Source organism: Pristis pectinata, chromosome 32, assembly GCF_009764475.1.
Source record: "Pristis pectinata isolate sPriPec2 chromosome 32, sPriPec2.1.pri, whole genome shotgun sequence".
NCBI classification, from domain to species: domain Eukaryota; kingdom Metazoa; phylum Chordata; class Chondrichthyes; order Rhinopristiformes; family Pristidae; genus Pristis; species Pristis pectinata.
The window spans coordinates 21,514,524-21,530,220 of record NC_067436.1 but is presented as its reverse complement, the minus strand read 5'-3'; the positions used below and the strand labels follow the sequence as shown (position 1 = coordinate 21,530,220).

The window sequence follows — 15,697 nt, the reverse complement described above, 5'->3', positions numbered from 1 at the left end:
AACCTCTCCTATCCATGTACTTATCTAGATGGCTTTTAAATGTTGCTAATGTGCCGACCTCAACCATCATTTCTGGCTGCTCATTCCAAATATGCTCCACGCTTTGCGTGAAGAAGCTGCCCCGATGTTCCTTTTAAATCTCACGCCTCTGATCTTATACCTGTGCTCTCTTGTATTTCGCACCCCTCCATGGGAAATAGACTATGTGCTTTCAACCTGTCTATGCCCCTCACAATCTTGTATACCTCTGTCTGGTCACCCCTAAATCTCCAGCGTTCTAGGGAATAAAGTCCTAATCTACACAACCTCTCCTGATAAATCAGGCCCCCAAGTCCAGGCAACATCCTGGTAAATCTTTTCTGCACTCTTTCTGGTTTAATAACATCCTTCCTATAACAGGGCGACCGAAACTGTACACAATGAGTCTTCACCAATGTCTCGTATAACTGCAACATAACTTCCCAACTCCTATACTCAGTGCCACAATTGATGAAGGCCAGTGTGCCAAACACCATCTTCACCACCTTATCTACCTGTGACATCACTTTCAACGAACTATGCACTTGCACTCTGGGGTCCCTCTGTTCCATAACACTCCCCAGGGCCCGACCATTCACTGTATAAGTCCTACCCTGCTGATCTCCCAAAATGTGATATCTCACATTTATCTGGATTGAAAGCCATTTGCCAATCCTCAGCCCCTATTCCCAGCTGATCAAGATCCCCTGTAATTTTTCATAACCTTCTACGCTATCTACACCACCTACTTTGGTGTCATCCGCAAACTTACTAACCATACCTTGTACATTCACATCCAAATCATTTATATAAATTACAAACAACAGAGGTCCCAGCACCAACTCCTATGGCACACCACTAGACACAGGCCTCCACTCTGAGAAACAACCCTCAAACATCACCTTCTGCTTCCTACCAATGAGCCAGTTATGAATCCAATCTGCCATCTCCCCCTGGATCCCACATGATCTAACCTTCCAGACCAGCCTGCAATGAGGTACCTTGTCAAAGGCCTTGCTAAAGTCTATATAGATAACATCCACTGCCTGTGTCCATCTGTCTTCCCTGAATGAAAGCAACTCCAACAACTCTCAAGAAACTCGAGACCATTCAGGACAAAACAGCCCTATTGATTGGTATCCTATCCGCTAACGTCCACAACCATACCCTCCATTGCCATTGCAGAGTGGTGACAGTGTATACGTTATACAAAATGCACTCAGCTGGGTTACTTCAACAGCCCCTCCCAAATCCAGAACCTCTAACACCAAGATGGACATGGGCAGCAGGAATGTAGGAACACCACCACCTCAGGTTCTCCCATCAAGTCACACACCTTCCTGTTTTGGAAATATAGCACTGGTCTTTTCTGCTACTGAGTCCAAATCCTGTAGCTCCCTCCCCAACAGCATTGTGGGGAGAAAAATCAGAAAAGCTGCAGCTGCTGGAAATCTGAAATAAAAACAGAAGACTTCCGGAGACACTCAGCAGGTCAGGCAGCATCTGTGGAAAGAGAAACAATTGACATTTCAGGTTCAGAACCCTTCCTCAGAACTGGGGAAGGGAGATAAAACAATCTATAGTTTTTGGTAGCAGAGAAAGTGGGGGAGGAGTTGGGTGTTACAATGGGAATATCTCTCATAGGGTAATGATGAAGTGAAATGTCAGACAACCTGAAGCTCCTGTAAACTGAGCGTAGGTGTTCTGCAAAGTGATCGCCCATTTGATTTCTGCAATGTCGAGGAGACCACATTGTGAACACAGAATTCAGTACACTAGATTGGAAGGAATGCAAGTGAGTTGCTGCTTCACCTCAAAAGATTAGGTTCCTGGATGGTGAGAATTAAATAGGTGATAGGACAGGTGTTGCACCTCCTCTGGTTGGATGGGAAAGTGCCATAAAATGGGGATGGAAGAGCGGGCCTTTCAAAACAGGGGGAGGGGAGTACCTTCACTAGGTCAAGAAGGCAGTTCACCCCCATCTTCTAAAGGGCAATTAGAGATTGACAATAAATGATGGTTTTGCAAGGATGCCCAGATGATGAAAAATAAATAAAAATAAAAAGGCCAAATGACAGCTATTCTGTCAGCTCCTATGGTTGTTCATGGTTGGTGCAGTAATATTAAAGGGAAGTAGCCCAGTCAGCACCAATAAAATCAATGAAATAATTGTTATTGACCTTTGAAATACAGATGGGTAGCACTATGGAGTATGGATGCATTTCAAGATCAAGGTTTAACTTGCTCAATGGCAAGTAGAGCCTATACATTCTTTCATGGACTGAAAGGGAAATTTTCTTGAGCTGCCCTCCACCTCACCTGAATGGCTGGAGAGCAGCTCAAGATGTCTCCCTCTCTGTTAATTCTGTAGAAAGCTGTGGACCTAAAGCAAGTAAATGGGATTAGTATTGATGGGTAAAACAGTCACCATGAACGTGGTGGGCCAAAGGGCCTAAATTTTGGAATGTACATACTTGAGGTCTTTTAAGTGACCATATTAGTAATAAAGTTTTATATTGGGTGTATCAAGTCATGCATCCCTAGATCTGAATCTGCATTTTTTAAAATGATCTGTTCCAATTTGTATAAACAATTAATGCTGCTTCGGAGAGTTAAATCTCAGCAAAGGAGGTCTGTTCAGTGTCAAAGTGCAACGAGTTTATCACAGCACTGGAAAATAATTATTTTTGAAAAATCAACAGCTATCATTTTTGAAACCTTAACTCTTTCTCTCTTCACTGATGCTACCTGCTTGTTCTTATTGATTCCACTAAAGGAAGAACCAGAATATTGATTATTTCCTTGATTCAACATAACTAACTGCTCCTGTTGTGGATTATGACTTTAGCAGGGCAGCATGATGGTGCAGCTATCAGCACTGTCAGCTCACAGCTCCTAGTGGAAAAAATTAGTGCATAATGAGTAGTGAAGTGTTGATTTTCTCCTAAGTTTCCTCCCACAGTGTGTGGCAGGTCACTCACATGCACCCTGAATGTGGTTGGAGTTGTGTTTTAGGAAGGCACTTTGGTGGTTAAGCTGTCTTGGATCATATTTCCTCGTCTCTCTGTACCTGAGGATTGAGTACCTGAGAAATACTTGCAATCAGGTTGCCTTACTCTCTTTCTACCTGCCAGATGTTGAGAGAGGGATGGGAGGCAAAACAAAATAAAACAACATCTCATGGAATGTGATATCCCACCCTCAGGATGGAAGGAACTTCAGATGGGTGTACCAATACTGCAAGCATATGAACTTAAAACACGCAAACTGCACTCAAGGATATACATGGTTCTGACACCACTCAGGGAGGTGTACAGGTTTGTTTAATTAAGCATATTTTATGTAGAAGTTTAGTGCTATTAGATGTAGTATTCATTTTGAGACTTGGCCCTGGGACACGGAATATTTGAATGCATTTCGTACATATGATATTTGAAGTTGCCTGCTATTAGTACAGAATGCTTGCAGAAAAACTGTCATCTAAAATAGAAAATGCTTGCTTGTGAATTAGGTGGAGCATTGGGTTAGATACTGTCCATTCACTTCTGGGCTTGGGTTCAAACCCTGTTCGGTTCAGTAAGATGAAAATTTACCTCTGTATTCGAGCTGCAAAGGTTCCATGTGAAATTATTTTGAGCTGTCTCAACCCAGATCCTCATGAATAATGATCCACACCATGAAACAGCCAGCAGCAGCTAACAAGAATGGTGATATGGGAAATGAAATATAGGGTTAGGGCTGAGACATTTTGCTGGAGCATGATGTTGTAACACATGTAAATTGGACGTGCTCGATGCTGACACTGATTTTGGAGATGAAAAGTATTGAATTCTCCAGCAATAACACCTTGACTGGAACAAAAAAGGTAAAATATAAATTAGAGAGAAAAGATATGTCTAGTGAACATTGGATATTGTGGGGAATTAACGCTGGATCTTTTTCTTCACAGTGTTGATAACTCTGAAGACCCGGTTTATGAAAGTTTGGAGGAGTTCCATGTGTTTGTTCTCGCCCATGTATTGCGAAGACCAATTGTCGTTGTTGCAGATACTATGCTAAGAGACTCAGGAGGTGAAGGTTAGTCTGACTCTTTCAGCCTCGCCACAACAATAGAGTTCTGTTTCTGTTTTGTTTGTTCAAGGTAATTTTTTCTGGTAACACTGTGTTCTGGGAGGCAGCTCTTAGAAAGGGAGCAGGTTAAATTAATCTGTCCTTGTAATTGTGCATAAATCCAAGGCGAAGAAGCATTCCTTTATCTGAAAGTAAGGATGGAGAAAAAAGATTATTTCAGCAGCCATTAGAGTATGCCAGAGAAGGAAACTCTGATTCCACTGATTACATTGTCCAGTGAACGCACCTAGTGGAAGATTTGAAATCAAAAAAAGATTGTGTACTTTCCAAAAACAGCACCCTTCCCAATTGTCTTCTAGAGTCGGCCTGCCTTGCCTATCATCAACCTGCTCTATTAACCTCGACATTTTCTACAGCTTTTCAAAGGAGACAGTAATCTCAAAGATTTAAGAATACATGCTGCTAACGTTAGTTGTACAGAGAAATACCTTGACATTAACTGTAGGAAAAGACATCGCAGGATAAGATTTTTAAATTACGCTAGCAATGGAAATGAGAAGTTATATCCTGATGTGCAGTATGCTGGAATGGAGAAACATAGGTTCAATATCTTTGAGCCGAATCTGACCTTTACATGGATCTGGAGGTGGAGATCCAAGTTAATGATGTGCAACAGGATGTAACGAGCAAGGAAATTCCATAAGACATATGACATAGTTGCAGAACAAGGCCAGTCCGCCCACTGAGCCTGCTCCGCTATTCGACCATGGCTGATTTATTTCTCCCTCTCAACGCCATTCTCCTGCCTTCTCCCCGTAACCTCTGATGCCCTTACTAATCAAAAACCTATCAACCTCCGCTTTAAATACACCCGATAACTTTGCCACAGATGGCTGTGGAGGCCATTAATTCCACAGATTCACCACCCTCTGGCTAAGGAAATTCCTCCCCATCTCTTTTCTAAAGGGGTCCTTGTATCCTGAGGCTGTGCCCTCTGGTCCTGGTCTTTCAATAGTCAGTAGGTTTCAATGACATCCCCCCCTCCATCCTTCTAAACTCCAGCGAGTATAGGCCCAGACCCATCAAACACTCCTCACACGTTAACCCTTTCATTCCCAGGATCATTCTTGTAAACCTCCTCTGGACCCTCTCCAACACCAGCACATCCTTCCTTAGATATGGGGCCCAAATCTAAGGAAGGATGTGTACATTCCATGTGGAGCTTTTAACTATGTGGTACCATGTGTTGTGAGTCAGCATTGGAGGCCTAATGCATGTCATCTCATTCCTCTCCTTGTCCCCATAAGCGGTGGGTTATTCCTATGACACTGCTATTTTCTTTGGATTTTAAACTATATAATCTTTTAACCGTGTTTGAACTATTGAAGCTATCAAAATCAATGGTAGCAATATTATTCAAACCAATTATTTTAAACATTGGTAGTTTAAAACTATTATACGCACAGTAGCCCCAAGCAGTCAGTTAAAACCAGAATTCCTGTACATCAGTGGTTTAGAAATTATTATCTGAATATAGTATTTTGGACCCTTTCTCCAACTCTCTAATGGTATTTTAGGCTTGTGCAATGGAATGCAGAAAATGCTGTTGTAATTTCCAGTAGAAGGACTAGCTGAAAATCACCAGAAAATGTCAAATTTCAATTGACATTTTTCTATTGTGTACTAAAGAAATTATTTTTCTTTCTGCAGCATTTGCACCAATACCTTTTGGAGGGATTTACTTACCTCTGGAAGTACCTCCTAACAGATGTCACTGTTCACCTTTAGTCTTAGCCTATGATCAGGCCCACTTCTCTGCACTGGTGTCCATGGAACAGAATGATCAACAAAGAGAACAAGGTATGTGTGCTTGCTTGTCTAATACAGTACCCAACCCAACTGACAAACATTAAAGGGCAATTTCACAAAGGATCACTGGGTTATTTGGCCAATTAAACAGACTTTCCACTTTTCAAATAATCTTGAATTTTGGTGAGGTAGATCAAGGAGGTTCTTAGTTCACCATCAACTATAGATATTAATTCAGTTGTGCCAAAATCAGATGATACCAATAAGTCAATATTATAACAAGTACATAAGGAATATAACCAGTAGGTCATTCAACCCCTTGTACTCGCTCTACCATTCAGTGAGATCATAGCTAATATTTACTTCAATGCCATTTTTCTGCGCTAACCCCATCCCCTTGATTCCCTTAATATTCAAAAGTCTTTCAATCTGTGTCTTGAATGTACTCAGCAATAAAGTCTCCACAGTCCTATTGAATAGATAATTCCAAAGATTCTCCACCCTCTGAGTGAAGAAATTTCCTCCCGAGTGACTGAACCCGTATTTCAGGGAAAATGTCATCCCTGAATCTCCTGTGAACCACCTCGAAAGTTGTATGTTTCAATGAGACCACCTCACATTCTCATAAACCCAAAAATATAGACCTGTCTGTTTAATCTCTTCTCAAAGAACAAATCTCCCATCCTAGAGAGCTGTTTTACTAGGACCCTGTATGATTGTAAATTTTTATTTAAGAATACGTGTGGGGGATAAAAGTCAGCTCATGAGTTTGCTTTCCTGTTGTTGCAGTTTCATTTATATTTGCTGAGAGAGAACATTCTCACATCTGCACAAATATTGAGAATTTAAACCACAGTGGGCACATTGCTCTTGGAAGATGGGGATGAGAACTGGAGGTGTATATGTATGTGGGCTGCAGTGGAAAATGTGCTTCAAGGAAGTCTCAAATAGATAAGCATGTTATAGTTCTGTACAGGAAACTATTATTCGAAATGAAGTGCTGCAACAATTTTATTAGTAATGCAAACAAGAACATTAAAAATCTGAATTACAGTGGATGATACTTTTGTGGCAATCTTATATGCAAAGCAAGAAATTTCCAGAGATGCTAGCATATGAAACAGTAATGGAGATTAGCTGGTCTATTTTCTCCATTCAGGTGCTGATGGATCCGTGGAACATAAACACTACTTAGTTTTGCCCTAATTTCCAGCAGTTCCAGTTTGCTTTTATTTTCTGTAGTTTCCATTTATCTGGTACATTCCAGGCTACATTTGCTGCTGGTTAATCCTGTCCGACTGCTACTGATTCAATAATTGTTTCCTTGTGCTTTTCTGGTCCTATATTGCTTTTGTTTAATGTTGTCTCAGCTGAAACAATTACCATTATTCCATAGCATGTGTGCCTGATAACATGATGTTTTAGAAAGATAGCTGATTCAGGTGGTCTGGAACGGGAGATAATGTTGATAAAGGTGTGTGTAGCTGCCACATCGAAGTTTGAGAGCTGAGTAACTGGATTAAACAGTTAGAACGTTTACATACTAGCAAATAAAAATGATGTAAATGCCAGTGCAAAGCAGAGGTGAGACCGGTGCACTGGATATGGAGGGGGGTTTAAAGTAGTCATGGCAGAATCACCAGAGTGACAGTGGTGGGTACTGCAAATGAGGTCCAGACACAGGGATATGGGTAAAGAGGCTCTTGAAATCAAGCCCAGAGCTTGTGGAAGCCAGGTGTGTTTAAGGTTTTACAGAATTGTCATTTTGCTGTCTTTTCAAAGTTAATAATGCACGTCCACTTGTTTCAGTAGTAAGCTGTTTTGCTGTTTGATGGCTGACTCGAGCTGATCAGATTCTTTGGTGGAGGATAATTGAATGCATGTTTTTGCATGTTATGACTGGTGAATAATGCAAGTAGAAAATGGTTTATCAGATAGGAATTGAGGCTTAACCCATGAAGACTCTATCATGAATTACAATGTTAATGACAAATTTTATTATATTTTACGTTATAACACAGTATTTATTGTTGTAAGTCTGGAAAATCTAATTCAATGAAAATTTCATTTGAGCTCCACATTACATGCTGGGAACCTAAGTAGGAAACATCAGAGCATCAGCTCAATTCATTCATCATTTTAGAATGATTTAGTATTTATTGCCATCTGCTGGGATACTTTATGTAACATTTAAATTTTGTTTTGCATGCTAGCAAATCTAATATTTAATTGAACAGTTTACCACCAATTGTTCAAAGACAATAACCTTATCAGCTCTATGCTAGAATTTCAAATTTACTCACATTAGTTTGTGTGGGATTTCCAAATTTTGAAACCTAGCTGCAGATTGCTGTTAGTAGGCAAATGAGGTATTGTCAGTGATATCTGATACCATTTCTTTCTGCAAAAAGCATCTTCAACATTTCTGCCAGTTACAACGTAATCCCACCACCAGCCACATCTTCCCCTCCTCACCCCTTTCTGCAGGGAACACTCTTTTTGTGACTTCCCGGTTTTCTCATCTCTTCCCCACCCATCCCAACCTCTCCCCCTCTCCAGGCACTTTCCCCTGCAACCATTGGAGGTGTAACATCTCCTCCCTTGTCATCCAGGGACCTAAACAGCCCCTCCAGGTGAGGCAGGGATTCACATGCAGCTCCTCCAACCTTGTCTATTGCTTTCAGTGATCTCGATGTGGCCTCCTATACATTGGTGAGACTGAGTGCAAACTAGGCGACTCATTTGCCATGCACCTGCGCTCCATCCGCCATGGCCATCTGGAGTTTCCAGGCACTAGCCATTTTAATTCCCCTCCCCATTTGAACACCAGCCTGTCTGTTCTCAGCCTCCTCCACTGTCAGGGTGAGGCCAAACGCAAACTAAAGCACTTCATATTCTGCTTGGGTAGTCTACAACCCGACAGCATGAACATTGAATTATCCAACTTCCAGTGACTGCTCCTCCTCTGTCTCTTCTGTCTAGGTGTACCTAGGTCCTCCTCCACACAGCCACATCTCCCCCCTCCAGCCCAGCGTCACTCTTCCTTTTCCAACCTACTCCATCTGTCCTATCACCCACACACTCCTCCCACACACTCCTCCCACTGTCTCCATCTGCCCTTCCCACCTCCTTGGTTCCATGCTCTGCCTTCCATCATCTCCACCTTTCAGCTTCCAGCCCCTGTCGCTATTTCCACTCTTCAGCTGCCTATCACCTCTCCTTACCTGGATCCATCTATCACCTGCCAGCTTTTGCTCCTAACCTCTTTTAACGGATTATCTCCCCTCTACTCTTCCAGTCCAGATGAAGGATCTCAACTCGAAACATCAACCATCCATTTCCCTCCCTGATCCTCCAATAGTTTCTGTCTTACTCCAGATTCCCGCATCTGTAATCTCCTGTGTCTCCACACACTTTATCTAATTGTACGAATTGTGGTATCCTATCCTCTCAGAATCAGAGTCAGGTTTATTATCACTGACATATGTCGTGAAATTTGTTGTCTTGTGGCAACGGTATAGTGCAAGACATAAAAATTACTATAAGTTACAAAAATAAATAAATAGTGTAAAAGAGGAATAACAAGGTAGTGTTCATGGGTTCAGGGACTGTTCAGACATCTGATGGCAAAAGGGAAGAAGCTGTTCCTGAAACGTTCCTCAAGCTCCTGTACCACCTCCTTGATGGTAGTAACGTGAAAAGGGCAGGTCCCGGGTGGTGAGGGTCCTTAATGATGGATGCCACCTTCTTGAGGCATCACCTCTTGAAGATATCCTTGATGGCGGGGAGGGTTGTGCCCGTGACGGAGCTGGCTGAGGCTACAACCGTCTTTCCGATCCTGCGCATGGAGCCTCCATACCAGCCGCTGATGCAACCAGTCAGAATGCTCTCCACCGTACATCTGTAGAAATTTGCAAGAGTCTTAGGTGACATAACAAATCTCCTCAAACTCCTAATGAAGTAGAGCCGCTGGCATGCCTTCTTCTTGATTGCAGCAATGTGTTGGGCCCAAGGTAGATCCTCTGAGATGTTGATGCCAAGGAACTTGAAGCTGCTCACCTTTTCCACCGCTGATCCCTCAATGAAGACTAGTGTGTGTTCTCCTGGCTTCCCCTTCCTGAAGTCCTGAATCATTTCCTTGGTCTTGCTGACGTTGAGTGCGAGGTTGTTGTTGTGACACCACTCAACCAGCAGATCTATCTCACACCTGTATGCTGCCTGATGGCCATCTGAGATTCAACCAGCAACGGTGGTGTCATTGGCGAATTTATAGATGGCATTTGAGCTGTGCCTAGCCAAACAGTCATGGGTGTAGAGAGAGTAGAGCAACGGGCTAAGCATGCATCCTTGAGGTGCGCCTGTGTTGATTGACGGCGAGGAGATGATGTTACTACGGATCCACACTGTTGCAGAGGGAGATACAGAGCAAAGCAGAGCAAGTTTCTTAAAAGGTACACAATAATTTTACAGCTTGCCCATCACAATATTTCGTCAATTTTTTATTTCTCCCTTTCTGTAAAGTTCTGTAAAATACTGTAAAAAAAATAGAAAAAGCTAATTGGATTATTCAAAGCTATGTTCATATTATATGGAATGATGCTTCACAAGGGATGGCACTTTCAGCTCTGATTCAGAAGATTATAGATCTCAACCCCACTTCAGAAAGTTGAGTATAAAATATAGACTGGCAGTGCTGTGCTGAGTGTGAACCATTGAAAGTCTCATTCCTAAGATAAGATGTTAATCAAACCTTTTTCTGCCCTTTTGGATGGACATAAAATATTCTATGACTCTAAGAGCAATGGAGATTTTTAATTTGTGTATAATCTGCTATGTTTACTACATAATGACAATGGCTTCATTTCAAAAGGCATTTTATGAGTTATGAAGCATTTTGGACATCCTGGGATGACAAATAGAACAACAGAAATTAAGTTCGATCCAGCTAATACTTACAGCAGGTGAAGGTAATATGCAGTCAACTAGTCATCAACTAGAATAATTGAATCAAGACAGAACAGGATGAGGCCATTTGGACCGTGTCCCTACTGGCCCTTTGTAGAGCAATTCACGTAGTCGCTTTCCTCTACCTTTTCGTCATAGCCCTGAAATTTGTTTTCGCTCAAGTGCCTATCCAATTTCCTGTTGAAAGTCTAGATTGATTCTGTATCAACCACTTTGCAGAAACGCATTTCAGATCATTACCCATCTCTGATTTAAAAGAGGAGTTTCTCTTATGTACCTACTGTATCATTTGCCTGTCAGTTTAAGTCTATGTCCCCAGTCTTTGAACATTCTCCTGATGGGATCACCTTATTTTTATCTACCTAAAGTAAACCTGTAATCTTCTATTAAATCTCCTTTCAACTTTCTTTGCATCTAAGTGAACAACCCCAGCTTCTCCAGCCGAACCTTATCCCAAAAACTACTCCAGTAAATGTTTTCTACATCAAAAGAACAAAACTGCTGGAAGAACTCAGTTGGTCTAACAGCATCTGTGAGGGCAAAGAGGTGGTCAATGTTTCAGATCAAGACCCTGCATCAGGACAAACCATTCCTTTGCCTCCACAGATGCTGCTTGACCCAATGAGTTCTTTCAGCAGTTTGTTTTTTGCTCTAGGTTCCAGCATCTGCAGTGTCTTGTGTCACCAATGCTTTCTGCATGCTCTCCAGGGCCTTCACACTCTTCCTAGAATGGTTGATCAGAATTGAATGCAGCGCTTCAGTTGAGGCCTAACCAATGCTTTATAAACCTTCAATTTGTCTCTACTTATGAGGTCCAGATTTTGTTAAGCTTTAATCATGCTGTCAATATGTCCTGTCACATTCAAAGATTTAGGTACATATACATCCAGGTCCATCTGGCCTGTACCTGCTTTGGATTTCTGCTATTTTTTTTATCAAAATAAACTTTATTCATAATGAAAGAAACTATATACAATAATAAAACTGTTCAAACCTTTACATTTGTGTACAGTTCAATTCTTAGTGTTACCTTTTTATATATAAAAAACACAGCACCGATGCCACACGTGTGGCTCCCTGGGGTGATACCCCAATCCCATATTTACAACATTTGAGCGGCTTCCTCGCCTGACCCCACCCCTCCTCCTGTGGCAGAAGAACCCTAAACTGTCGTCCTTCCCCACCGAGCCCTCGCGCTGGCTGCACCCAGCTTCAGTGCATCCCTCAGCACGTACTCCTGCAGCCTGGAATGTGCCAGTCGGCAGCATTCCCCTACGGACATCTCACAGTGCTGGGAGACCAACAATTTTCGGGCAGCCCAAAGGGTGTCTTTCACCGAGTTGATGACCTTCCAGCAGCAGTTGATGTCCCTCTCTGTGTGTGTCCCCAGGAACAGCCCATAGATCAGAGAATCCTCTGTTACGCTGCTGCTGGGGATGAAACGTGACAAGGACCCCAGCATCTATCGCCACACCCTCCTCGCAAACCCACAGCCTGCAAAGAGGTGGGCGACCGTCTCATCCCCAGCGCAGTCCTCCCGGGGGCAGCGCGCGCTGGGAGTGATGCCCCAACCGTGCAGGACAGATCTTACTGGGAGGGCCCCTCTCACCGCCAGCCAAGCGAGGTCTTGGTGCTTGTTGGTGAGTTCTGGCGATGAGGCGTTCTGCCAGATGGTCTGGACAGTCTGCTCAGGGAACCACCCCATGGTGTCCATCAAGTCCTTCTCCTGCAGTGTCTGCAGGATGTTCCGTGCTGACCACTTCCTGATGGACTTATGGTCCAAGGGATTGGTCCGGAAGAACTTTTCCACGAAGGACAGGTAGTGCGGCAACGTCCAGCTGACTGGGACGCCATGTGGCCACAGGGCCAGGCCCATCCTTCGCAACAGCTGGGACAGGTAGAACCTCGGCACGTAGTGACACTTGCTGCCCACGTAGTTGGGTTCCACGCGGAGCCTGATGCAGCCACAGACGAAGGTGGTCATCAGCATGAGGGCGACATTGGGGGCCCCTTTACCCCCATTGTCCAGGGACTTGTTCATGGTGACCTGTCGGACCCGCTCCATCTTGGATCCCCAGACGAACCGGAAAACGGCGCGGGTGATTTCCAAGCCGGAGGAGCGAGGAACAGGCCACACCTGCGCCAAGTACGGCAGCCCTGAGAGCACCTCACACCTGACGACCAGGTTCTTCCCAGTTATCGACAGGGAGCGCTGTTCCCACAGTCCCAGTTTCTGCTTCACCTTCCCAATCCGCTCCCGCCAATTTTTGTTGCACAGCCCGGCCCCTCCGAACCAGATCCCCAGCACCTTCAGATAGTCAGGCCTGACGGTGAAGGGGACGTTGGATCGGTTGGGCCACTTGCCAAAGAGCATAGCCTCGCTCTTCGCGCGATTAACTCTGGCCCCTGATGCCGACTCAAACCGGTCGCAGATGCTGATCAATCTGCCGACTGACCTCGGATCTGAGCAGAAGACGGCGACGTCGTCCATGTACAGGGAGGTTTTCACCTGGGTGCCCCCGCTGCCTGGCAACATCACCACTCTGATGCTCTTGTCCTTCCTGATGGATTCGGCAAAGGGTTCTATACAGCACACAAACAAGACAGGGGAGCAGGGGCAGCCCTGCCTGACTCCAGACTTGATGGGGAAGCTGTCTGTTTCCCACCCATTGATTTGGACTGTGCTATGGATGTCTGTGTAGAGCAGTTGGATCCAATTCCTGATTCCCTCCCCAAAGCCCATTTTGGAGAGCACGTCCAACATGTACATGTGTGATATCCTGTCGAAGACCTTCTCCTGGTCCGAGCTGACCAGGCAGGTGTCCACCCCTCTGTCCTGCACGTAGGCGATCGTATCTCTGAGCAGCACAAGGCTGTCAAAGATCTTCCTGCCAGGTACAGCACAGGTTTGGTCCGGGTGGATCACCTGTCCCAGAGCAGACCTGACCCTGTTGGCGATGGCCTTGGACAGGATCTTATAATCCACATTCAACAGTGAGATGGGTCTCCAATTCCTGATGTCCTCCCTCCTGCTTGTAGATGAGGGTAATGGTACCCTTCCTCATGGACTCTGACATGCTGCCAGCTCGAAGCATAGCGTTGTACACTTCCAGCAGGTCGGGGCCCATCCAGTCCCACAGAGCCGAGTACAACTCCGCCGGTAAGCCGTCGCTTCCAGGAGTTTTATTCGACTCAAAGGAACGGATGGAGCCAGTCAGCTCCTCCAGGGTCAGTGGTTGGTCCAGACTCTCCCACTCGCTGTCCTCTTAAGACCTTCGTGATAGAGGACAGGAAGTTCTGGGAGGCTGTGCTGTCTGTGGCCTTCGTGTCGTACAGACTGGCATAGAAGGATCTGCAGATCCTTGATACGTCCGTCTGCGAGGATGTTACTGAGCCGTCCTCTTCCTTAAGACTGTGGATCATAGAGCTCCCCCTGTGCGCCTTCTGGAAGAAGAAACGTGAGCATGTCTCATCCTGCTCCACCGAGCGCACCCTGGATCGGAAGATAATCTTGGAGGATTCGGAGGCGTGGAGCTGGGCTTGCCGGCTCTTCACCTCTCGGAGCTCCTCCCTCACATCCACCCCCCTCGACTGTAGTAGGAGGAGTTGCTGCAAGTCTGTCTGGAGTTGACACAGCTCCCTCTGACTCTGTCTTGCTTTCTGGACCCCCCTGCGGATGAAGAACCTCTTGATGTTCTCCCTTGTCGCTTCCCACCAGTGCTCAGGGGAGTCAAAGAAGGGTTTTGCGGTTCTCCAACCTGCGTAATCCCTCTTTAGTTCCTCAATGCTCTCTGGGGTCAGCAGCTTCACGTTCAACTTCCACGTCCCCCTGCCTGCCTTCTGGTCCTCCTGTAGGTGACAGGAGGCCCGAAGGAGACGACGGTCAGAGAAGAACACCTGCGTGACGTCGGTGGGTCTGACCATGATTGGCTCCGACACGAACAGGAAGTCGACCCGGGACCGGGCTGAGCCGTCCGACCTGGACCAGGTGTGTTGCGGCTGTGCTCCGCCTGCAGGGGTGCCAAAGGCGTCGCGCAACTTGGCATCCTTTACCGTTTCCATCAGGAGTCTGGAGGTGTCGTCCAGTCTGCTGTCAGCACTGCCGGATCGTCCAGCCACATCGATGATGCAGTTGAAGTCACCGGCTAGAACGACCAGCCGGGACGTCACCAGCAGCAGTGGGAGCTGCTGGAGGACGGCCAGCCGCTCACTCCGCACGGGCGAGGCGTACACGTTGATTAACTGGAGTGGAGTGTTCCGGTACATCACATCTGCCACGAGGAGCCGCCCCCCCACCACCTCTCTGACCTCGGTGATTGAGGTTGCCCCCCCCCCGGCATCAGAATCCCCAGGCCGGAAGCGTGACAATCATTGCCCCCCGACCATACCGACAGTCCGTGGGTCCACCATTGCGACCACCTCCGATAGTTGCGGAGGTGTGGCAGCCCGCATTCTTGTAGGAAAGTCACATCCGCCTTGACCTTGCCGAGGTACTGCAAGGTGTTAACACATCGCGCAGTGCGCTTCACACTGCGCACGTTTAGAGATGCCAGTTTTATCTCCATGGCTCTTTTGGAGTTCAGTTCCCGTTACACAGTCTCTTTTCATTTGTCCTGGGCCCTCAAGCCCACAGCTTTGGTGAACTGCCTCACCGATTCCGGGCTCAGAAACTGGGAGGGGTCTCCTCCTGGGTGTGGGGCCACAAGTGGTGAGGCTGGTGGTGTCGCTGGGGGTGGATCCGACTGTGCCCCTGTTCCTTTCCCTGGTGATTCAGTTTCTTTCCTCTCCTGGTGCTGGGTTGCATCAGATGCGGTGTTGCTCCCGGTCTCCCGGA

The 15,697-nt window shown here is 45.6% G+C and overlaps 1 protein-coding gene across 3 annotated transcripts in view; it reads left to right on the top strand.

Moving 5' to 3' along the window:
- Positions 1-15,697, top strand: part of otud7a (OTU deubiquitinase 7A) — a 183,858-nt gene that overhangs the window by 155,598 nt on the left and 12,563 nt on the right. For all 3 annotated transcript variants that reach the window (XM_052042642.1, XM_052042643.1, XM_052042641.1), the window contains 2 exons: positions 3,968-4,095; positions 5,800-5,949. In XM_052042642.1, the coding sequence (XP_051898602.1) occupies positions 3,968-4,095; positions 5,800-5,949 (278 nt within the window). The remainder of the gene's footprint in view (positions 1-3,967; positions 4,096-5,799; positions 5,950-15,697) is intronic.